At 45.8% G+C, this 25,649-nt stretch overlaps 1 protein-coding gene across 2 annotated transcripts in view; it reads right to left on the bottom strand.

Moving 5' to 3' along the window:
• Nucleotides 1-680: 680 nt before the first annotated feature.
• LOC120790137 (vasoactive intestinal polypeptide receptor 2-like) overlaps nucleotides 681-25,649 on the bottom strand; it is a 32,839-nt gene continuing 7,870 nt past the window's right edge. The window contains exons 3-13 of one of the 2 annotated variants that reach the window (XM_040127460.1): nucleotides 24,585-24,692; nucleotides 21,191-21,288; nucleotides 9,326-9,423; nucleotides 7,930-8,068; nucleotides 6,540-6,690; nucleotides 5,380-5,440; nucleotides 5,056-5,125; nucleotides 4,214-4,305; nucleotides 3,781-3,919; nucleotides 3,128-3,169; nucleotides 681-3,023 (exon numbers count right to left, since the gene is read on the bottom strand). In XM_040127460.1, the coding sequence (XP_039983394.1) occupies nucleotides 2,850-3,023; nucleotides 3,128-3,169; nucleotides 3,781-3,919; nucleotides 4,214-4,305; nucleotides 5,056-5,125; nucleotides 5,380-5,440; nucleotides 6,540-6,690; nucleotides 7,930-8,068; nucleotides 9,326-9,423; nucleotides 21,191-21,288; nucleotides 24,585-24,692 (1,172 nt within the window). In that variant the 3' untranslated portion in view covers nucleotides 681-2,849. Of the gene's footprint in view, nucleotides 3,024-3,127; nucleotides 3,170-3,780; nucleotides 3,920-4,213; nucleotides 4,306-5,055; nucleotides 5,126-5,379; nucleotides 5,441-6,539; nucleotides 6,691-7,929; nucleotides 8,069-9,325; nucleotides 9,424-21,190; nucleotides 21,289-24,584; nucleotides 24,693-25,649 lie in introns of those variants that run through there. The other variant, XM_040127459.1, reaches the window with a different exon arrangement.

Genomic DNA, 25,649 nt, shown 5'->3' on the forward strand with positions numbered 1-25,649 from the left:
TTTCTGTCTCTGAGAATGAGTGATGCATGTCTTATTGGGGGCACACTTCTGTGTCGTCAGAAAGATGAAAAAGTTGCAGAAAGACTCCGCTAAAGGGGTGGAGGTGGGAATGGTGGCATGACAACACACGCACGGACACACATGATCTTTTTGGACCTAAGATCTCAAAGACACAGAACAAGACAATGACCCAAAGAACATCAGCTTCAGCAGAACACACTCAGTGCAAAAAAAAATCTAAATTATATCAAGTTGCCTCCCTGCAGACTTTTATGGCAGAATCATGGACATAAATCACTCGATAAGAGGCAGGTTTTTATTTTTATGCTTATGCGTGTAATTTTCTTTCGAGTCTTTGCTATTGTTCTTTGATATTTAATCATGTATGTGAAGGCACGGTGTCTTTCTTTCAGTCTATTATATTCTCTACGACAGAACACCGCCGACTGCATTATGGCTCCGACACCATCAGTGGTGGAAGAAGTACTCCGATCTTTTTCTTAAGTAAAAGTAGCAGTACCACAGTGCAGAGATACTCTGTTAAAGGTAAAAGTCATGCATTCCAAATTTTATTTGGTAAACGTTTTGGAAAACAGTTTTACTAAAAATGCCAAAGTAAAAGTACTTATTATGCAGAGTAATGTATATTTTATTACTGGTATAGAATTATTGACTTATTGATGTGTACGTTACTTTAACACTGCAGCTAGCGAAGTTGGGGCTAATTCTAATTAGTATCCGTGCTGTTGCTATGGTCACCTGAAGTTTTTCAATACCTTATGTCCTTCGTTCTGTGTCTCCACTTCACCTGCCCTTCTCTCATAATGCATTATGGCTTACAAGACAAAGACAGAATATTAAAGAATAATCCCCAGAGACAGGAAACACATTCAAATACAATACACAAACAATTTATAATGTTTTGGAGCCTGTCTGCTTGTCATGACCTATTCCCAAATCCCAATAAACGATTCAGTATTCGTCAGTTTATGAGGCAAACACACACACGTGTACACGTGTATGCGTGCTTGTAGGGGAGAACAAACGTGACTCGGTCTTCATGATAAAAGCTTTTATACGTAAAAATATATGGAGTCACGGGTTTTACAGTTGTGTCCAAAAGCTTACAAATGGCATCGATGCTCGGTCTCCCTCAGCCTCATGAACGTACATACAGTAACCAACATTTTCGAACAGTACGGTGTAAAAAACACAAAACGTAAAAATACAAAACAATTATTTTCTGTACAAGGTGATACATGTTTTTTCTTTTTTTTAGGGGGGGCTGTAAGTAGAACTGAAACCCTGTCTAAGTCATTTCGGATAGATGCACATGTGCACAGTGTCCAGATTACCGTACACCATTATATCTGCTTTCTGATATTCTTCCTGCAACTGAATTTCACATATCCTCAGTTTCCATTTCAGGAAGGATACTGGTATGATGGAGGTTCCTCACTGATCAAAGTCTGGAAAACCTGCGTGGAAACTTCATTTTCATTACTTAATTTTTTTTGTTAGTCGTTTATTTCATTTACAGCTAATGTATAACAAATGTGATTAGAAGACTTTTAAAAAATGTTGTGTCCCATTATGGTTTAAACTATTGAGAAAACAATCATATTCAAAGATACAGAACATCCCTACATTATATTTCAAATATTTTGCGCCTCAGAGACCCATATTGGTTGAACCCTGAATTTTGGTTAATATTACATCTGAAAAATAACATCCACACTCAGATAGACAATCGAGACTCACGCGAGCTACAGTAATCGTTGTGTTTCCTTAACTCCTACATAAAATTGGTCTTTATCATCTCACTTAGTCAGTAGTCGCCAACATGGAGGTCGCTAAATCTGAGGGGCTGTGAGATGATTATCGGGAGACGAAAACCATAAAAAAAAAACCCCCAAAAAACACCCTATATTTCTGCTACACTTGTTTTTCCAGGTTTCCTCTGGTGAACTGTTTACACTGTTAAAAACGAATCAAATGCACTGTAACAATGGTAATAACCACTGGGAGGAAAATATGAATCTCTTGGTCTGTAGTTTATATTTAAGGTCAAACTAAAAAGACGTGAACGCGGCATCAGGTCTGCCTCGTCTCCTTCCTTGGGCCCTATACAATTCAAAACAAAAATACATTTATGATTATCAAAATCAGTGATTCTCCGCCACCACATGTTGTAATTTTTTTGGTTATAGATTGTGATTAAACAACATATTTCTAATACATAAATCCTTTATGGCTTGTTTTAAACCTTTTTGGTAAATGCTCTTCGTTTTGAAGACTCTCATTCCGAAAAAAAAAAAAAGTTAAATGTACCTGTATAAACTTTTTTTCAGCATGTAACTACATTGCTACTGCTATTAAAGGTAACAGCAAGCTATCAGTGGCACAGGCGATACATTCAGCTGTGTCTCAAAAATATTTAACAATGACTGAGAATATGTAGAAATGTGTTTTTGGGGGGCGTTTCTTTCCTCAAAAACCGAGATAGTATTTTGGAATGAGAGCCTTCATTCTCAACTCCAATTATATAAACCGGTCTCAAACGCTCTGACGGGAGAGTAAAACTTCTCCTCGTTGATTCCAGCAGGTAGCGGTTCTGGCTGTGAGTTGAAAAATGTTGAGGACCCCTGTGAGGACGGACTCAACAGTGACATTTGAAAAAGTCCAAGAAACCTCAGAAACCTCTGCAGGTCACAGGCTCAGTCCCGGCAGGAGCAAACGATATGTCTATAAAAAGCGCCCTTGAGCAGGACTTCCTGCGTTCTGAGTCGCTTTGAACATAAGCATATGTTCCGAGTGTCTTTACGAAACCAGACCGCCTCTGTCCCCGGTCAGAGCACGGTGGTCTCAGTCTGCAGGATGGACTGGGCTCGGGAGCTCCTGGGAAACTGGGCAGAGTTTTCGATGCCGTTCCGGCCGACCGATGTGGCGTACTGTCTGTAGTCCCGCCCCACGTAACGCTTGAGAAATAAACTCCTCCATCTCCTCCTCAGCTCGCTCTGAACCTGTGCGCACAGGGAGTAAAGTAGAGTCAACTGTCTGTGAAACAGAGAGTTAAATGAATTGTGTGTGTGTGTGTGTGTGTGTGTGTGTGTGTGTGGAGACTAACCTCGCTGTTGAGGAAACAGTACAAGACAGCCACAATTAGACCCTAGAACACGCATACACAGCCGTTACTGATGGATGTAAATATTTCAGAGGCCAATTAGTTTCATGTTTCAGACTTCAAATTTAAAAAAAAAAAAAAAAACACAGTTAACAACAGACTCCCATTCCTAAAGATTTTATCTCTCAGCCAAGCTGAGTCTCAGGGAGGGACTGAAGCTCTCCTGGTTTTCCATAAAGAGATTCAATCACAAATGATATATTTATCAAAAAAATGAAAAACTTTCAAGGTCATCCTGCAGCCATCTGCGTTACTGAGGAGAAATCTCACATCGTGGCTGGAGTTAAGCTTTAATCAAGTCCAGGACTGGGTCAGTCCCGAGTCTGTGTCAAGGGCAGTTCTTAAAGGGGTGAAGATCACGGCAAGATCAGAATAAATCAAGAACAAATCAATGTCTATTCAACAGGATCAAAACAGACAATAAACTGTGTGTATGCCTTTTCCAAAAAAAAAAAAAAAAAAAAGCGACAGAAAATTTTATTTAGGCTCCAGTTTCCTGGAGCTCTGGACTAAGCCGTTTTTTAATTACTTTAACTTTTCACTTAGTTTTTAGATCTAAAACCAGCTGTCAGAAGGAGAAACCTGTCATATGGTACCTGGAAGGACCCGAGGCCGAGATCAAAGAAGATCTTGATGCGATTCACGTTTTTATCGGACGGCTCCATCAGGTAGACGAACACCATGTAGTTCACCCCAAACAGAGGGATCAGCAGGAGGGTGGACTTAGCCAGGCGTCTGGAAAACACACCCAATGAGGCCACACACACACACGCACGCACGCAGACGCACACACGGGTACGCAGAAGTCAGGAACCCACAGATTTTGCCTTAAAGCAAAGTGTTGATTGTAGAAGGGAGCATTTTTCTGTAGTTTTCTCCTCCTCAAAAAGAATGTGCTGTAGGATATTGTCTACTTTGAACATAAAGAACCGGTATAATATCCCCATTTTCCTCTAAAACATAAGATAATCTAACCGATAAAAAGAGGTAAAAAAAGGTAACAGACGATTCTTCTGCTCCTCGGCGTACCTGTATTGTGATTGCTCGTTTCCTCCGACGTTAGTGCAGCGCAGTTTCTGCACCATAACACGGATGATGCTGATAAACAGAACGAAGTTGATCTTGAAGTGGAGAAACACAGAGCAGGACGACAGAGCCACATTAGCATATCATGTTTCTTATTCTACACCGCAAATGAGTTTTAGAATCTAAAGCTGTGAAATTGCCAGTTGCACGACGACAAACCCTGTCGAAAACCCGTCTGCAAAACAAATCTTTCTCATCCGGCTGCTGAGTCCAAAAATTGTATGGTGATTTGTGCTTCCCAGAGACCTGCAGCGCGGTGGAATGCGCCCTTCAAAAAGGTTTTGACTCTAAGTGATTCAGAAAAAGTTCAACATTTCAGGCCCGAACTGGCTCTTCATCAGGTATCACACCGACCTGTTAAGGGGAAGTGCTGCAAGTCTGTGGAAAGCCGAAATCAGGAGTCGTTACGCAAACACAAACCCACGTGCGTTTAAACTGCATAGAACGGCCGACAATCCATGAGTACAACATTAGCCCAAGACTGGCACGGCAACATGGAGACAAGCGGTCAACATGTCGTCAAAGTTCGGGGCGACACCTTGTTGCGACTGATCGTCTGTTGGCCCGTGTGTGAAACCGCTGAAGAAACGGAACCTTTTCTGAAACTTGCCTCCGTTTTCACCTTTTCCCAATGACTGAGCAGCCTTTAGAGCGTTTATAAAAAAATGTGTGCACTTCAAAAAACAAATACTGTGCCAACAAATGTAAATAACAAAAATAAGCCCCCCCCCCTTTGAATAATGTAAAGTTGCATTAAGATGAGAGGTCAGACTGTGAGAACTCACAATGACAGACGCCATTATAGGCCAGTTGATCAGTCTGTTGGGGATTGGGTTTTCATTCATCTCCCAGCACCTGAAACGAAACCAGTGAGGTTTTTGTTTTTTTACAGTTTTTAATAATTTTTTAAAACCATAGATAATACTTTGCTTATGAGTTCAGCTGCTCATTTAATGTATTTAATGTCATTTCACGTCATGCCCTTTCATTTCATTACATTTTGGGACATTTATTTTGTAACCCCAGCTGCAGGTATCAGCAGGCGCCACTAGAGGTTGACAGTCTTCTTGTTTATCAAAATGTTACCAGCTCAGGAGGCGCACACTCACCTCGTGTCCTCCAGCTTTATCCTACAAAGGATCCAGGCCACCATGAAAACAAAAGGGATTCCTTTGAGAGAGAGAGAGAGAGAGAGAGAGAGAACGGAAGGGGTGAGGAGGAGAGGAAAGTCTGTTTAGATTCTCAGTCTGCCAGACACAGAACATCCTCACGAGATGCCGCCCAGGAAATACGACATCTGCACACACACACACACACACACACAGAGTTGTGTACATTGAACAGATTGGGCCAAACGGCGATGCCCTGGGGAGGAAGTGTTGGTAAAGTGGTGATGGATGGCGGAAGGAGGTGTCACGTGGCGGCGGACGAGACTGGAAGGAAACCGAGAGTGTTTACGCCCCGACCGGTCGTGAAATACACTGATCCGCCTCGGGAGCGTGACGCCCTGTCTGCTGGCCCGTCTGCGCGTGCACACGTGAGAGCGTTGGTTTTGCGACGAGCTTGGTCTTGAGAGACAAGCTCTGAGCTCGTTTTTCGCCACCCGCACCTCTAAAGCTCACCAATTAACACGTTATACGCTTCCACGCTTAAGAACGCCGAAAAATGAGAATATCGATGCCATAAATGTGTAACTTGTTAGCCAGCTCGTGTCTACGTCCATGCCGAGCTGCCGAAATCAAAAAACAAAACAAAACAAAAAATCAGTGATTGTCCCCATTAGTGTTTGTAGGCTGTTTTTTTTTTTTTTTTGTTCATAGAACCACAGATTTGTGCATCATAGCCAACGTCAGCAGCGTATTATTGCCGTCCGCAACTGCAAGTTATATAAAGATTCCTTCCACGATTTCAAACACGTTAAACATTTTTGATCAAACGTGTTCCTCGCTCCGTTGGAAACGAACAGTACTGATGTGCCTGCATCTCCTCACTTTTAATTTCTCCTGAACTGGCTTTAGGGTCGGAGAAAAACTCACTCCAGTCCTTTTATACGCATTTTCCCAGAGTTCATCCCGGCGTGCTTCGCATCTTCGAAAACTTTGGGATCTCCATTAGAAGTGAAAACGAAGCAGAGCAGAGTTTGTTAATGTCTGACCCAGGGGCGGGTCAGAGGGTTTAAGACGTTAACCTGGCGAAAGAAATGACCAAACTAGGTAAACAAGACTCAGGCTTATGAAAATGACAAATGAAAAACGGTGGTGCAGCCAACCCCAGCCGATGAGCATGTAGATGGAGAGGGGGGTGGAGTAGGTGTGGATGACGAGCAGCAGCGTGTGCAGGTAGAGGCCCTCCACCAGCAGCCAGAAGAAGTTTGCCATGACGAAGTAGTTAAAGAAGACCAGACTGGCTTTACAGCCCACCTACAACAACAACATCGACATCATCATCATCATCATCATCATCATCATCATCATCATCATCATCATCATCTATTACGTGCATTTTACAACAGCACATATAACTTAACTTTGCCTCTTCATACACCCCCAACTCACACACATATGCTCACAAACTTGGCTCCAAGATTTTTGTGTGTGTGTGTGTGTGTGTGTGTGTGTGTGTGTGTGTGTGTGTGTGTGTGTGTGTGTGTGTGAGTCTTGTGCGTAGGTGTTCTATTTTTTTTTTTGCTTCCTGCGGGCATGACCACGGGGGGGATTTAAGAGTTCAGGATTAACGCATCGCAATCAAGACCGCCGGTCACTAGGGCTTGTTCACAAAACATGGTTGCAAGCATTTTACCCTAGATCACTGTGAGCCTGCCTGACAGAACCGCGAGCAAACTAGGACGGATTTACTGATGATAAACCTGGATTACTGACGGTTAAATCCAGTAAACTCACTCTGTAAAATACCCCCCGAAACCAGATTGGAAAAGCCTGCAGATCTTCAGTTAGGAGGATTCTGTCATTTACTGCATTTGTCCATTAAGCTCTTTGTTTTTCACACTGTACCGACAACAAACTGAAGCGAGACCCCCATTTCAGTTTGTCTTTCGAGGGTCGACCGCAGCCCAACAGGGAGTTTTCGTGCGCCATTTGTGTACCGTTACACCCGTCACACACTCACTCAAGCATCTCCCGCTGTTCTGCCTGCAAGACACTACCGCTACAATGTGTTTGGCAAACCGCTGGTACTGCAAGGTTACGTGAAAGTAAACGTTATATGTTTAGTCATCGATTAGACTCATCTCTTTGGTTAGCGCCGTCATACCCTGTTGTAGAAATGAAAACTGAAAACGTTTTTTAAAAATATGGCGTCTCTATGGGGATGGACGCGCGAGCCTCCGGCAGCTTCTCAAATAAACGTGATTTTCACATGAATCCAACGAATAAAAAACAAAGGACAGAAAATAGCTGCCAGGAATGACGTTTATAGTTAAAAGATCTTAAGCATAACGTTTCCATTGTTACTTTAAAGGGTTCAAACGAGCTGCTGTCTATCCATCGGAATAGAGGGGAACGTCAACAGTAGTGGAAAAGCTGGCAGTTAAGGTCTTCTTAAGTATAATAGAATAGATGTGTGTGTGTGTGTGTGTGTGTGTGTGTGTGTGTGTGTGTGTGTGTGTGTGTGTGTGTGTGTGTGTGTGTGTGAGAGGTCACCAGCGAGGGTTGCGTGCTGCAGTCTGTGTTCTCGTCGTCCGAGAAGAGCAGAGCGTCTTTGGTCAGCACGGCCGCGGCTCGCAGCATGAACGACACAAACAAGTTCAGGTGGATGTAGTTCCTCATGCAGTGGAGCCTCCTGCATGCAGACACACACACACACACACACACAGGCACAGACAGATAGAGCAACGTTGAGAAGTGTGTTTATAGATGGTGTCGGGGTGTGAATCCAGTGAAGGATGAGGTATCTAAACACGCTGATTGCAGCCAAGTGAACAGCTGGACTTGATCCAGACTGAGCTGCGGGCCTTCGTCGGTCTCACGCATGTCTGCAACAAACTCTTATCACCCTGAGTGCTCCGTGTGTTAGGAAGCATGTGTGTGAGTGGGTGTTTGAGAGTGTATACAGACGTTTATATTATATATCCTGACTTAATATATCCAAGTTATCCTGACTTTTCAGGGTCATTTTTAAACTTGAATGTTGAAGCTTTTGCACAACAAGTCTGATTCTTTTGTCAGTAACAGTCGGAGCCTTGCACACATGCTTTATTCGTAACTGTTGACCATCCTCATAAATGTTCCATTAAAATAATCTCGTTTTTCTAAAAAAAAAAAAAAAAAAGGCTTGAAGAAGTGAACTCTGTATTTATGAATTAACTTCACCTGGAGGAGAAACATACGTGAGCTTCTGGGAGATTAACTGCAGTAAACTAAATCATCACAGTGGGTTCCAGTTAGTTCTGATGTTACCGACATCTAAAGCAGATCTTCTTCCTCAACACTCTTTTCCCCATCGGGAGCGAACGAATTAGCGCTGCCGCTGGGCTGCATTTAACTTTGTAATCCCCACTGGAAAATATTAAAAACTGCATTGGGCTTTCTGTGTATAGCAAGTCTTTCAAATGACAGATTTAATAAAAATAAATCAAACGCAAACTCCCTTATTCCAAACGTTACTCAGGCAGAGTTTTTTATGTAGTTTTTGCATAACTTTATCTGACATTTCCTGGTGATTATGTTAAAGAAAACTGTGACGCTCTCCAAAGAGAAACGTAAAATTTATTCTAAAAGCAAATGCATAAAGAGAGAAAGACACCGTCGTTTGTTTGTTTTTTTGTGGCCCCACCGTTGCCCTTCAGCGGTGCAGGTTCTGAGCACAGTGTCCTCGTGCAGTTTTAAAGGGTCTTTCCTGCTTCTTGGATTTATTTTTGACTTTTCCTCTCCCCACTTTCTGGAGTTAAGAAATGCGTTCTCTATGTGTGCCACGCACCGTCGTAAACGGTGTCACCTGAGGATGCATTAGGCAACTGGGTGGACGACGAGGCTGTGTGTGTGTGTGTGTGTGTGCGTGTGTGTGTGTGTGTGTGTGCGTGCGCGCGCCCGTGTTTACCTGAATAAGCAGATGATGACGGTGCTGGTGAGCAGAGTGATAAGCGACAGGCTGTGGCCCAGAGTGGACAGGATCCTCACCATTCTGTAGAAGACCAGCTGGACACACGAACGCAGAAAAACGAAATTTATCGTAACACTGCGTAAGGAACAGGAAGCTAACTGTAGGAGCTGATAGTCCGCCTCAAGCGAAACAAGGGAGGATTTTCCCCGCCAGAAAGTACATTAACATTCATGCATTCATTCAGTGTTTAGAGACAGGCTGCTTAAACGTCTTTTTAAAAGCATTTTCATTCATTTCTTTGACTTGATTTAATCACCGTCGAACAAAAATGGCTGACGATAAACTGAGGCAGATATGGCGAAAGTAGCAAAATGTACGACTGCATAGATACTGCACGAAAACGCAAAACAAATTTAAAACTCTGCTTAGATTGAATGTGGACTCACTCCCATCGGGAGCTGCGACCGTCTTCCGCTTGCGCTTGCGCTAAAGGCAGGAAATGAGAGCGACTGGAGAGCGTGCTGCTCTCTGCTTCTTTATTCACACATCAAGTGAAGACACGGCATGAGTAATTACTGTTTGCTCCTCCGACAGGCAAACAGAAGCCGTAGCCTGGCAACCGGGAAGATTAGGGAGCCTTGTGTGGTTACTTCGAGAGCCGATGAGGACCAGAGGAAAAAGATCAAGCCCAGCGCTGCGGCGATTCGTCGGTCATCAGAAAATGGATCGAAATATTGTCCTTTGTTTTGTTTTTTTTAAGCAAATAAAAAATGATGGGCAGAATAATGGATAATGAAAATAATCGTTTGGTTGCGGCCCTGATGAACGCTCTGCGGCCAATCAGAAACAAGTATTCTCTGGGACTGAAACTTCCTTATACCTTCAAAAGAAATAATTCCATTTGAGTCATTAACGAATCCCTGATCGAGTTCAAGCGTATTTACATTTTTTTTTTTTAAATAAAGTCTCATCGGCGCCAATTAGGATAAAAGAAAAGCTCTTTCTTCTTTCCCATCTCCCCACACCACCCACAAGCAAGGATGCATGCAACGTTATCAGCGGCCCTCCTCAAGCCTCTGGTGCCTCCTTTCTTCCAGAGCGGAGAGGCTCTTTCACAATAAGACCGGGGTCAGGATCGGGATGGGGGATCTGGTCCATCTCAAAAACAGCACTAACTCTCCAGAGCCTCTCCGAGCACGACACACAGGGGCGGGTCTGGGCCGTGGAGCCGTGTTACACTGCCCACCGCACCAAGTGTGTGTGTGTGTGTGTGTGTGTGTGTGTGTGTGTGTGTGTGTGTGTGTGTGTGTGTGTGTGTGGTTTGAGCAGATTTGACTGACGGTGACCTGGCAACATAAACAAAGCCACAACTGTTATCACATTTTAAGTCAAATATTTCTAAACCAAAACTGCTCTGGGGAGATACGTGCCTCACACTAGTGAAAAGGACCCGTGCGAACCAGAGACATCGAAATCTTTCATGTGAAATAACCCAAACGGTTCTAACTTGGCAGAAGAGGACGCTAATAAGCCGAGTGAAAAAAAACATGTTGTCAGGGTTATGAGGAACAGTTGTGGATGCAGGACTTTGACTGTTAACAGAGCGTTTTCCCACTGTGGCATTACTTCTTTTGCCCGAGCAAAGGCTTTGTGTTCTTCCTCCACCGCTCTCTGCCTGTCAACTGTTCACATACGGAGAAATATCTGAGCGTACGCAGTCACAGCCTGGCATCGGCGCTCATTCCTGAGTTTGATTCTCAGGCCTTCTGGCTGGGAGCGGATGACCCGCTGGCTCTGGTCTGCCGCAACCACACTGCCTTCTATGTCCAAACACATCTCCATCCAAAAACTCTGGCTCGCTCGCCCTTTCCGTCTTCCTCTCTGACACCAGGGAATTAAAGCGACGTTGAACTTAGGGCTGAGCGGCTTCCTGGCCATTCTAGGAGCCTAAATGCGGTGGACTGGCTTTCTCTGCCGCTTCTGTGCGCTCCTTGAGTGTTTAAAATCAAGATCAAGTCACGACAGAGAACCAGGCAAATAGGAATCTCGAGCTATATTTGATCCTGTCACATTATAGTCTAGGGCTAAAAGTTTGTTTCAATAGTTTGGGGAAAACCCCTTCCGGTTTCGTTGTCCACGCACAGAGCCAACTCCATGAAGAAACGGTTTTCCCCAGTCCGGTGCGGCAGAGCTTGGCTGGTCTGCAAAGAACCTTGACCTGAACTGGATGAGTATGAGCCAGAGCGGCATCAGTGTCGGACCTCGTTAAGGCTCTTGTGTCTGAACTTGGAGCAAATCCCCAAGAGCCAGGTTTTTGAAGTCTGCTGGAAAGACTGAAACCAAAGGAGTGGAGCCTGTTGGCACATTAACGCCCTTTTGGAAGAACACGTTCAGCTACCAGATGTGTGGGATGTTCCAGCGTCCACCTCTGGTCAGTGGTAAGTTTTGGCCGTAGTCTTTTATCATAACGGTGCAACATCAAAGCTTCCCGTGATCTCAACAACCGGTGCTGAAACCTGAGGCACCTGAAGAGAGCGACAAAGCAAAGGAACAAAAACAAACAAATCTTCCCAAAAGAGAGCAAACCAGCCTTTACGATGAATCCACCAGCTAGTCCATCGCCAGAAAAAAAACAAATCGGCACCTGCTTGGATAATTTATCAATCGTTTGAGTCGTTTTTCGAGTAAAAATGCCAAAGACTTGCTGGTTCCGGCTTCTCATTTGTGAAGGATTAAATGCTTTTCTTTGAGTATCTCTGGGTTTGGGGCTGTTGGTCAGACAAACCAAGACATGTGAAGGGATCTGGGAAACTCCGACAAGCAAGTTTCATTATTTTCATAGACATAACAACTAACTGATTCACTTGAGGGAATAACCTGCAGATTAATTGATGATGAACATTGTCATTAAGGTGCAGCCCTATATGAAATGCGAACGAGACGCTGATCGAGTCTGGCGCCAGTCATGCCAGATGTAGGACCATGTTGGGACGGCTCACGTTGGCTTTCTGAGACGTTTGTCTTTACCCGCATTTTCATAAACTGCCCTGCTCCCGCGACAAACGGGTGGATTGTCCAGGGGTGTCGCCGACGCCTGATGTGCTGAGAGGCAGGCAGCCGTTTGCCTCCCGTGAGCGTGAAGCTCGCATCTTGTGCTGAACGCTCGGCTCTGATCGGTGTCCCGTGGCGAGCGTCAATGAGGGGGGTGAGGACGGTCGGCCGGAATCCGACGCCTGGTCTCAGCTGAATGTTTTCCAGACGGAAAACCTCTGTCTCTTCAGAAGGAAACAAGTAGAAGCTCCGGTGAGAGTCAGAGATCGGGAATCCCACACCTGAGGGCTCTGGAGAGGATCACAAGCCAGCTCTGTGCCTGTGTTTGTGCGCGCGCATGTGTGTGTATAAATGTGTTCTTAAAATTGGTCTCTGTGCTCTGCTGTTTTCTGTCACACTGCTCAGGTGTGGGTACGGTAAGTTATTTATTACTTTTGCTCTCGGCCTTTTTTTTTTTTTACTCCCACTCGCCTCACCTCCTCCAACCCGTGTCTCTCCTCCGTGTTTTTGTTTGACCCGGGCTTCTTCTGTTTGCTGCTCTGTTTTAGACTTTGCAGTCAAACAAAAGAAGGAGGGAGCATTTGCAATTAGTCGACTAAATAAACTAAGTAGATCACTCATCCTGTCCATTCAACACAGGCTGGAAACACTTGGGTGACTAAAATCTTGTTTATATCCTCAGTTGTAAAATGTCTGCTGCAGCTTCTTCCTAAAAAAATGAGTCGTCAACATTGAAAATCTAAACCTTTATTTCTTTTCAAACTTTTTGGCTCCTCTGGCGCGTTTGAACAGCCAAACACAGCCGCCCGTCTGGAACATTACGGCAGTTGTGGGCATCCGGCTTGTGTCCGACTCACTGAATAAGTCCTAATTCACAACGGACCTGGAGCACGTGGCTTAGAACGGGGCAAAAAATAGCATCGGATCTGCGCGGAGCCATGAGGAGGCTGCAACCTTTCTCACATTAATACACGACCCCAACATAAATGTCATATTTACGTCATGTTTTCTACCATGAGAATTAGCTCCACCGGCTGTTTGCCTCCGTGCAACCAACCCCTTATGTTCACACGCAGAGATGTATACATCTGCGCATGTGAGAGACTTTCTTTTTTTTTTTTTTTCAAGTTTTGTTGCCAGCTCCTTAATAGTTTCATTTTCTTTTGAATCAAAAACCAACGGGTCGATGTTGTCGGGTGGGTTTGTAAAATCAGGTGAGAGACAGAACCTAATGATAAAGCACCTGATATTCCGGTTGTTTGGTAATTTCACTCTATGAAATCCGGGCGTGACTGGGCATTTTTTGCATTTTTGGCGCTAAGCTGTGAGACAGTCGTCGTGAAGACAGGATGTGTCTCTCTCCGTTTTTGTTGTTTATTTGTTCTCTGTGCAATGCTGTCGTGTTTTCATGATTCGATCCAAAACGATTCCTTCTCACGCTTTTATTACTTTACTCATTGATCTTCATAGGTCAGCATCTGTTGTTTTAAAATGTTTTCAATAAATAAATCGACTTTACTGCAACGGGATCTACAAAATACCCATAAAAAGTGTATGAAGTACTTCTGTGTCTGAGACTGTCGCCGCCTCTTATCTTGTTGCAAGGTTCAAGAGCTGCAGCAAGCTTTCTGTGGAAAAACTGTTCTTTTTTTTTTTAAGTGATGTCTTCAGCAGCCTCATGTCAACATGTTTACACAGGGAGAAGGGTAGTGTAAACAGAGAAATACAGGGATGTGACAGATGCTGACTCGAGGATGGCTCTGTCAACGGAAAAATATACAGAGGGGCCGCGCTTTCGATGGTCGCTCGGGGAAAGTGATGCTCAAATGCGGCTCTCATTTAGGATGGATGTTGGGTTTGTAAAGGAAAGATGTTGTTTTTGTGGGAAGAGGATTTAAGACCTCGTTGAACTTGGAACAGTTTGAATTTCCTCGAGTTTGCCACACTCATCCAACCGTTTTTTTTGTTCTGTTTGTTTGTTTGGTCGCTTTTTTTTTGCCGCTGCTGTTTCGGAGACTTTTCGGATTTTAAAGTCTGATCCGTCGCTTTCTTCCCGGAGAACCAACCCCCCCCTCCAGTTTTCAGAGTGACCCGGCTGCACCTTAATTTTAATTGAGAGAGTTTTTGCCTCCGTTAATGATCCAATTTTTGCAACAACTATATTCACGACAATACCATGAAATACAGAGAAAAAAACCTTGACCTCGCTTGGTGCATTTTCTTGGTTAAATAAGTTGGTCGCGTTGCGCCCTTTTGCTCTCACGCTGGTCGCACATTACCTTGGCGTGTTCTAGCTTTTACCGGTTATAGCCTAATCACCTCCGCGTGAACGAAGTCGCTGCTTTTTCTGGACGTAACTGACAGCGACGTTACTTTGGCTTTCCGCGGCACGTAGGCACGACGTAAATATTTCGACAAGTTGCAGCGCCGTTAAACAAAAATTTAAAAAAAAATCATGCCGCTACAATTTTTTTTAATCACATTAAAAACCGGTATGATCATGGACATTATGAAATGGCAGAGATGTGGATTTTTACATGAATATCTTGTCTGATTCATCAATTGTTCTGCAGTTGTGTTACTATGATTACTCGGTGTGGTGATACTCTTTTCACGAACCGATCCTCCAAATAACGTCTGATATCTCTTACTCCTCCGGGCCACAGAGCTCCACTGTTGTCGGAAAAACACTGGGCAGCAACGGAGCAGCATTACGATTAATCCGCCGCTGAAAATAGTCCCTTACAACTGCACTATTTTCTCGTGCTTTTCGGTGTTTCTCAAACATTTGTGATTTTGTTTTATAATCGACGATATATAGACGTCGATATAAATAATATATAGACGAAAAAACCTGTTATTTTGGTGGGAATCAATTCAAATCACACTTTTGACTGTATTTCTTTGTTTGTGTCCTGAGCTATTACACGAGAAAAAGCTTTTTTTGTACCACTTTCACACAGAATAAAACTGCTGTGCGACTGCAGAGTTAAAAAAAACAAGTCATCAAGAACAGGAGGAGCGTGTGGCATGATTTCTGGGGCAGGGCGGACACAATAATAGCTCCGGATATACTCTTAAATCCGGATGTTGCTCGCTTGTTTAAACCTCCGTATGAACCAAAAGGGTCCTGGAATGCAGCCGCGACCCCGAGCAATAACTGGGAAGGGCAAAAAATAAGCTCCCCGGCATCACATGGGACGCCCCAGGGCGACGGGGAAGGTTAAAACACACAGATGCGAGCACAAACTCATGCCTATACACACACACACACACAATAACAGCGTGTCTGTCAGTAGACAGACAATAGTGCAGCGGCAATGCACAGAGAGTCTAATAGCGGGTCACTGTTCTGAGAAAAGGCTGCGGAGGAAACTGTAGGAGTTGACCCAGCTTTTTCTACAACCACCTACACCACTTCCCGGGTCAAACGCTCGGCTTTGTGATTCTGCTTCATAAACCTCTAAAGACTTAAACGAAGGGGGGGGGGGGTCCAGTTTACCTTCATCTTTGTGAAGACCCAGATACGGGAACAGATTAGAATTAGAGGGCAGCGAGCGCCGAGACCCGAGACCCGAGCCCGGAGGAGCTGCGAGTTTAAGCAGCTCCAAACGACTGATGCTCCGGTGGGCAAGGTCTGTGAGCACTCAGCCCCTTCTCCTCTCTGTGTGGGGGCAGCGAAATGAAATCACAAATGACTTGTTGCAAGTGTTAAAAACGGACGAGGCCCTGACGGTGGACACGTTAAAGAAAAAACCCACACGTATCTAAGCTAAAGGTCGCTCATAAACGCACCTCTCGTCACTTTGCGCATTTTAAAAATGATGACAGTTTTATTTTAAATGTATTGTCAGCAGTTTTGTCTCGGGGCTGGAGGGGCATGTCTCCGTCTGTGTTTGACTGACAGCAGCTGGTAGGCTGCCGGGGTGCCGGAGTTACGACGTAGGTGGGGGACGAGAGACGAAGTAAAGAAAGACGGACAGTTTTGTACATCCCGTGGAATCTGTTGACATCTTCCACCAGATCCGAACGAGCGAACGACTGACGCTCTTTGAAACCGTGCCTACGGATAAAGGTGACGTACTTGAGCTAAGCCACACGATAAAATCACTTTTTCAATCATTTATTCAGCAAAAAAGGTCAATCGATGTAATATTCTTCTTACACCCTTGGCTTAGGAAGCCAGTATTTCCCCCCCTTTGGCAGAAATAACTTCTTGTGGGCATTTTGCATCATTTGCCACCAGTCTTGACCATGCAACATTTCAATGGGACTGAAATCTGAGCTTTGACTGGGCCACTTCATAACCCTCCGTTTCTTCTCTCTGAGCCACCGGTACCCCGTTCGATGGTCCGCCTCCGGTTCAACTCCACCCTTCCGGACGGATGGCCTCGCACTGCCTTCGAGCGCTCCCGGATATGAAGCAGAATTCAAAACTGTATCGGTCGCTGGAAGCTGCGCCGTCCCAGCGGCAGCGCAGCAGCCCCCGAACCGTCCGCGCTCCACAGTTGGTACGAGGTTCTCCTCCCCAGGAAAAGCTGTCGTTGGTCTGCGGGCACAGCCCAACTCTATCCTGGACTCGTCTGTCCAGATCACGTTGTTCCAAAAGGCCTGGTCTCTGCCCGTACACTGGCAAACCGTGGTCCTGCTCTAATGTTCTTTTTGGAACAGCAAAGGCTTTTTCCTGGCAGGCCAATTTTTGCAGTCTCTTTCAGATTGCAGACGCACGCCCTTCGGCACCAACAGCTGCAAGAGCTACCTGCAGATCCTGTGATGAGATGTAATGAATTCTGTTTTTATGCATCGGCTCCTCGTGGAAAACCACGCCACTCGTAGATGATTTTCCTTCACCGTGGAATGATTTATTTACAATAATTCAGAGATCTTTTTAGATCCCTCGGCCAGACTCGCAGGCATCCGCGACTTCTTTTTTTTTTTTTTTCTTTCCCTGAAGGCCTTAGGGAGCTCTTTAGATTTTGGCTGCGTGATGACACCACACGCTTCGACAGCGAAGAGAACACCAGACCCCGGAGGTCTGAACAAGACAGGTTCCACCTGTCTCTCCCTAAGCAGGTTCTGTTTTTCCGGCACCTAATCTGGAGAACCTGATTCCTCGTTTATGGCTTCGAAGGTGCGATAGACGTGGGGTCGTACTTACTTTTTCCGTGTGACTGACCTGGTGGTTTTCTTTTTAATTATTATTCATTTAAATTATGAAAATGACTACAAAATGTCAATCTCATGCGTTCTTTATCCGTTTGATTATATCACCTTCGTCTGTAGGCACCGTTTCAAAGAGGATCAAATGTCTGCTTGTTCAAACATGTCGACAAAAGTCGACAATTTCCACGGTGCGTACGTAGTGTCTCGGATGACGGCGTGTTCGCACGCTTCGGCGGGGCAGCGAGTCAGAGATTTAACCTGCAAAGCGATGTTTATTATTTGTGTTTTCGGTGACTCGTTCTACAAGCTGAGGCACAGGACAGGACAAGACCCGGGTTCATCATTTTAGTGGAAAAGCCGATGTGGGCTGTTGTTCAGAGTCCGCGTGCTCTTGGGTACTTTTTAGACTTCCGTCAGATGCAAAATACCCGTCTTCACACGCCGGCAGTTCCAGACTTTGAGAGTTTTGGACGGAAACAATGGACTTGCCATACAGATGCAGATCAATACACACAGAACATGTGTGCACTCCCACAACTGGGATCTGTCTGCTACATTTTGGAGACTCTAAAGTTGGAGGAGTGATTTCCTTTAAATTCCTCTCACTTCTATTGCACACGGCTGGGGGAAGAAATCTCAGAGGATATCTCAAAACCGACAGCACAAACCAAAAATAAATATCTTCATGGCTTGACACAACAATAAGTACATGAGACAACCATCTTGTTTTTGCCTTTTTGTCGTTTTGCTTAAAATGACTCCTTAAACACGCAAGAATCTGCAAAAATCCTATCACTCATCTGCTTGTGTAGCAGGAAAACAAACACTATACACGCATAAACACACTGAGGGCCCGATGAAGGAAAAGGCGGATTTCACGGTGGTCTGAGTCACGTGTAGGAGGAGAGAAAGAGGAGCTGAGGCGAGCGATGGGCTGGGGGTCAGGGATCTGTCAGCCAGCAAACTCTCGCCCCTCTCCTCTCTCAGCCCCGACCTTCCTCCGCGTTTATCTCTGCCCTCTGCGCACAGATAAACACACTCGGAGATGCCGAAACCCCAAGCCGACATGAGATCGGCCCCTCTCACCTCACGGCGCGCGAGCGCCGGCGCACGCCACTCTTAACTGACTCGACATCTATTAGATTAGGCCAGTTAGAGGCGGCGCAACAGGAAGTGGTGAGATAGGTGTTAATTTGATTGGGGGGGGCGTAGACACAGTACACGGTTGATTTCCGCGCTGCTGTTTGGAGTTAATCATTTCGAAGAGTTAATCTGTAAGAATCTGTGCCATTTTCTCTCTACACATCTGAGAGTGTTTCCCTCGCTTGATTTCACAAAGATTTTTTCCTATTTTCGGGGAGATTCTTTTGTTTGCTATTTTGTCTTGAGCTCACCATCTGCCAGACGTTTCACTCGCTGGCCTGTCACGTTTTCACATCTGCAATAAAAAAGCTGCACTATCACAAAAATCGGCTGCCCTTATGCACACTGAAACAGGTTTGTTGTGTTAGCAAAATCAGGCAGATATCTTCCGAAGCTACAGACCTTCCACACCACACAAACTTGGAAAACCGCGTCGAAACAGGGAAGGGGGACGAACACAAACCGCTGACTCAAAGTTGGAAGCACACGATTGTCCCAAATAAAGATTTACCTCCGCTGCAACAAAGGGGCCTAGTCAACCGGCCCTGCTGACCTCTTGCAGCCGCGTGGAGACAGCGAATGAGGCAATGCGAGCACTGTGGCGGCTGAAGCGAAAAAGGTGCACTGGATTCTGCCCGTGAGAACAGAGCGGTTTCAACCCGCTCGATCAACGTTAGGGAGTAAATGTCCGGCATTATTTTCACCGGGACTCCTGATACAGAGGAAAAGTTTTGATTCGGACTTCGGAGTCATGTTTACTACACCGAAACCTGCCTCCCTCATACTGACATGACCTAAAGGAAGCCCGAGACAAAAGGGATCTTTGCTCCGTGCGCACCAGAAAGCTCTCATAAGTATGCAGACTGAAACTGGTCTGTGGTCGGCCGTGTCGAAGTCAGTGCTTTTGCTACCTGCTGCAGAGCAATGCGTTCAAAGGGGGTTCAAACAGAGATAAGATCCTTTTATCACGTCGGCGCCAGAGAATGAATGTGAATTCTGCGCCTTTCGCTGTGTCACAGCTTCTCCTCTGTTACGTGGGACCCCCCCCCCACACACACACACACACACACACACATAGGCTTGTTTTGACTGAAAGACAGAAGTGGAAACTACTGTGGTTTTAAAACCCTGTGCACAGCATTTCTATATTTTCCCCATGACATTTTCAACTGCGGCTCTTAAATGTTTAAGAAAACCTAAAGTCAAGTGGCCGTAGCTCTTGAGCCACACTGATGATCAAAAAGGTCTTTTAGATTTTTGCTTTCAACGCTTTATCGTACGGGTCCTATGGTTTTTCTAATTATTTCCCACATCATTCATTCACTGGGACTCCTGATTCAGGAAGCAGTTAGTTAAATGCACTTTCTCAGAGACATTCCTGGAAAGGGCGAAATGCATTTTTTCAGCGTTGATTTTTGACCTTGGAAACGGTAGCTCCAAGTTGCCGATGAAGATCACGTGATCACGACCGAAAGCTCCAGAAATCCGACCAAACGGACCCTGAGGTGAGATAGTTTTGTCAAACGAGGAGGGAAGTTTCCGATAACAGATGAATATTAACGTGTTACGGTTTAAATGGAATTTCTGTCACATTTTCCAGATTTTAGGTCTTTCACTGGAATTCAAGGAATTCAAAAACTACTTGGGAGTACAGTCTAATTTCAGGTCTTTCCTCAAAACCTGAAATGAATTCGTAGGGTACTTGCTGTACTGTGAGCACGGCCTTGGACACTGTCCGATTTCTGTACAATTAGCACCAAAGGACACAGTTCTTTCCATAAAACCTTTACAGGACCTGTAAAATAAAGCAGCGGTTGCCCTTCACCATTTTAGCTTGGGACCCGTTAAAGTGAATCATCGTCCACTTGCGGCCCCCCGACACAGCTCGCATACGACCAATCAGAGAGCCGACGATCTTCGCCTCCAAGCGGCTCCGATTGGTTCAGGTGAGTGATTGTCGGAGGCTGGGAGAGGCAGAACCGGCCCACATTTTGAATCAGAAGCAAAGATCAGAGGCAAGGTGAAAAAATGACTTCGAGTTTGTGAATCATAACATTTTGGATCGTCTCGCTACCCCTTCATCTTTATCTTGTGACCCATTCGCTCCTGAGCCGCAGGGGTGATAACCACCGGAACAGAAGTGTTACTGATTATTTTGCAAATGCAAACAGCTGCGTTCCTGATTTTATCAAGTGTTTCTTACAGTTTTTGTTATGAATCAGTCGCACCATCAGATATGCAGATATACGAGGGGGGGAGCTGCACGGGGGATGTGAAACTCAAAACGCGAAGAGCTCAGATCAGGCGGGGGGATTTACAGAACACAGAGCTCATCCCCGCGCACCGCAGCCAGTATCCATGCCGGGAAGCGCTTCTCATCGCCAACCGTTGGCGTCCGCCCCGGGGACGCGCACAGCACAGGGCGACGCGGTCGCTTCGCTCAGAAAACACGGCGCTGTGGGGCGAGCGAGCGACTCCTGCCGGTGCACCGTCGGGCGAACTCACCTGACTGGGGTCGTCTGTGATGTCTGACCCGCAGGCGTCGGTGATGATGGGGTAGACGTCCGACCAACCCTTCTCCGTACAGTTCCTGCTGAGGTTACCTGAGACGGTCAGACAGACGGACAGATTGTTTGCATTTTTTTTTTTTTTAAAAAGACCTTTCCAGAGATGAAACTTTTAGTTGATTCCAGAACCGCAGCCCAAAAATCATAATTCCCAACTTTCCTTCGAAGGGTCATGACCTTTGTATTTTATCCGGGAATTTTTACCAACCAACTCTGCAATTAAGAAATACCCATTGCGGGTATTTTATGGGCTGATTCCAGTACATTTATACTCAGGATAGTTAAATTCAACTTCTTTCAGGCCAACAAAACATTAAATACATAAAGGATTCAGCATTTTTCCACCAGAAAGACGTTTGCTTTGGGCAATAACATTTACAGCGAGTGTAACCGAATGGTTTCACTGAACAAGTAAAACATAAACAATTAATACGTAATTTTAGAAACATGTTGTATCGACTCCTTTTTTTTCTCCTCTCAAGCTCGGAGTACAGAAGGGCCCCATGTACTGCAACTGGGACAAGTCCAGCTGGTACAGAAGGTCAAATACCGCGCGTTGACTGCCGCGTCGACGCGTTTCTTACCGTTCTTACTGTTCTTACTTCTACGGTTGATTCTATCCTGTGTCTGTTGTGAAGGAGGGTTCCCGTCCTCTAAGCGTCCACAAGTTTAAATAAAGTTTTTGTATTACCTAAAAGCGAGAGGTGTTTGTCCCAGTGATGCCATACTTAATATATATATATATATATATATATATATATATATATGTATGTATATAATTTGCTTATTTATGTATGTAGCAATCAGTCTAACGAATAAAAAAGGATGCCAGAATTGGTGAGTGTGCTTTAGTAGTATAACCTAAAATAAACAAAGAATGTTGTTCACGCTTTGTTAAAGTCTCCTTTGGTTTTCCTTTAGAGCTACTCTACCTGCTAACTTCACGATGGATCGTGTTGTATTTTGCATTTGTACTAGGTTTTCTGGCCTTCTCCAACTAAAGAAGACAAGTTAACACAACTCTCTTTCTCTTTGCAGTGAATCACGGAGCAGGATTTCAAGTCATCGGGACTCACGCACGAGCTCGATTCGCTGGGCGCGGTTTCGTTTTTTTTACTTTAAATGCCGATGGTTCGGGTTTCTAGGGCCTCGCGGCTCGTAATTGACGTTTACGCCGAAGAGCAGAAGCTAACGACTTCCATGGCGTAGTTGCTGATTTCCACCTCTCACATGTCTTGAGTTTTCTGCCGTCCTCCTATTTAAAAAAAAAAAAGACCGGCGAGCATTTATTTCCAGTCCCAGCAGGGACAGACAGCGCGAGGCGGGTCTTAATGCTCAAAGTCTCGGTCGCTGACCTTTTAAGGTCGAGCAGTTGTTCCTCGGTGTCGGCGTGGGGCCGATTAATGCGCCTCATCCGTCAGCCGGGCCGCCCTGGCGCTCTCCGTTCTCTGCAGCGGCGGCGGGGAGTTGGGTAAACCGGCCGCCGACAGATGCTGCCGGCGGGACATGAGAGAGAACGTCGGCCGGCCCAGATGTCGTCGGCTGCGGCCGTGAGTAATGAGACGCGTTAAACGGAGGAGAGCCCGAGCGGCGGCGCAGAGATGGAGAGGGTGGTGATGGAGGACGGCGACAGATGGCGGGGAGGTGAGGAGAGGCTCGGGAGGACAAAGACAGAGGGAAGACAAGCCTGTTGACAGCTTTTCCATCTGAAGCAGGTGTCTGTTCTTTTGAAAATGTAAAAGTGTAAAAATAAAACCCAAAACCGTATTTTCTGTCTCGCAGAATGACGACAATCTTGTTGAGGTATCACGACTTTCTTGCTCAACGAAAACGTCGCTCTCCTAATATTTTGAATTTCCTAATAAGATGCAAAGACTTTCTCTGATCACGACGTCACTTTTTCTCGTTAAACTTGCGGCTTTGAGGCTCACGACGCTACAAGTTTGCCGCGGCCCCTTGTAGCACATCAGTCCGACCCCCTGCTTTGTTCGTCTCACGCACACCAGCGGTTTAAACGCCGTTTCGCTCATCGACAGTTGGTGGTAACACGCCGAGAAACTGGACAAAGGTCTCATGAAAAACACTCACTTTCCCTCCAAATTTCGTTCTTCAGACTTGAAGAAAGAAAGTGAGCGAGTGGTGCAAAAAAACAGAGGGGGCAGAGGGTGAGGAAGGTCGAGGGTCAGAGGAGGGGGCTGATGGGAGAGGAAAGGGAAGCGGAGGGAATGGAGAAGGAGGGGAGAGGCCGGAGGGATGAAAGACCTGCCGGGCTGCGATGGGCGCAGATGACGGGGGCCGGACAGGATCAAAGGCAGAGGGACGACAGGCGATCGACGTGACGGACGACGCAATGAGCGAGTCGGCTGAAAGACGAGGGTTCGTGAAATGAGCTGCGGGGGAGGGAGGACGGGTGGCTGAGGTCGGGGGTTCGCGCCCGGCTCGGTTCAGTCCGGGACCAAGGTGCTGCTGGAAGTTATTAGCGATTATCGTCACAGCCCCTTCGGTCCGGACCGGACAAACAAAAGTGTTCAAAGAGTTCACCTCCGTCAGTCGCCAGTAAATGAGTGAGTTTATTAAACCTTTCACAAAAGCAGAGGAAGGAAAAACAAACAAAAAAACCCAGAACACAAAGGTCGAGACCTGAACCTGGACTCGACGAATACACGAGGAAGAGGCCGTCAACGAAACGCTTTTACTGCCCCCCCACTCCCTCTCCCTCTCTCTCTGTCTCTCCCTCCATGTCTCACTGTCTTTGTCTCTCTCTCTGTCTCACTCTCTCTGTCTCACTCTCTCTCTCTCTCTCCCTCTCTTTCTCTTCCTCCTCTCTCCATGTCTCACTGTGTTTGTCTCACTCTCTGTCTCACTCTCTGTCTCTCTCTTTCTCTCTCTCTGTCTCTCTCTCCCTGCCCCCCCTCACTCTCTCTGTCTCTCTCTTTCTCTGTCTCTGTCTCACTCTGTCTCTCTCCGTCTCTCTGTCTCTCTCTCTGTCTCTCTCTTTCTGTCTCACTGTCTCACTCTTCTTTCTTTCTCTCTCTGTGTCTCGCTCTTTCTTTCTCTCTGTCTCACTCTGTCTCTCTCTCCCTCCCCCCCCCCACTCTCCCTCTTTCTCTCTCTCTCCGTTCTCTGCACCGGTCCCCTGACGGGACAGAGACTCATCCGCAGTACTTCAGTTTGCAGACTCATCCGGGCCGTGAGTCAGCCGAATCGCAGACTCTGCAATGACTCGTTTCGAGTCGTGATTTTGTCACACAACGCTGTGTGTGTGTGTGTGTGTGTGTGTGTGTGTGTGTGCGTGTGTGTGTGTGTGTGTGTGTGTGTGAGATGAAGCTCACCATTTTTTCCAAAAAGGTGCAGGAGGGGGGAAGGGCAGGGGAGGGTCATCACTTCGCCGACCGCCGCGTGCTGCCAACAGGACACAAAGTCCCACTTGCCGCGACATCCTGAACACACACACACACACACACACACACACACACACACGCACACACACGCACACGCACACACCGTATAAATTACACTGCTGAGAACTTCCTGTTCTTGTTTCAAACCCGCTGATGCTGCGTGAGCTGCCGAGGCGACAGACGGACAATGAATCAGACGGACATGAAAGCGCTCTCTCCGGGGTCGTGTCGCCGCACGGTCAGAGGGACAGTGGCCGCGCGAGTGAACCCTCCAACACCCTGAAAGCACTTTCCTCGTGTCCCTGTCTTGCTCAGGGTGGAATGGAGGTCACTTGAAGGGGCAGAACAACTCGCATTTACTCCTAAAAACGCCAGCACGAAGCTCTCAAACTTGTTTTTTTCCACCCAGTCTGCTACCGTGCGAACACTTTGGGCTTTAATACCTTCAATCTTTGGCTTATGTGATTGAATTATTCCTAATTATGTCAGTAAAGATTTGAGGGACCTTTTAGGGGGAATGTGTGCAGAATATCAGGAGGACCGAGGAACTTTCGAGATGTTTCCAGGAGACTTTTTCCTCCTCATTTTCGGGGTTGCTTTTGTTCTGAGGGCTTGCGACCAACTATTATTTCCATTATCGATTCATCTCATTATTTTTCTTTTTTATAAAAAGTTAGAGAACACTAGTCCAGGGTGACGTTTTCAAATGTCTTGTTTTTGTCCACATGAACATCAGTCCAAAGCCCAAAAATGTCACACACACACACAAAAAATAGCAAATATTCACAATTTAGAAGCTGGAACTAGTGAATGTTTGCAATTTTTATTTAAAATTAAAATGAAATAAAATAAAACTCTTAAACGGTGAATCCATTGGAAGAGAATCGGTTATTTATCTAGTCATCCATTTTCTGTCAGTGCAGGGGTCGGTGGATTTTGGAAGCCGTGCACATTCGCATCCTGAGCTCTTCTCTCATCTCTTCTGTTGTCAGGCTA

This window comes from Xiphias gladius, chromosome 5 (assembly GCF_016859285.1).
Source record: "Xiphias gladius isolate SHS-SW01 ecotype Sanya breed wild chromosome 5, ASM1685928v1, whole genome shotgun sequence".
Classification (NCBI taxonomy): Eukaryota; Metazoa; Chordata; class Actinopteri; order Istiophoriformes; family Xiphiidae; genus Xiphias; species Xiphias gladius.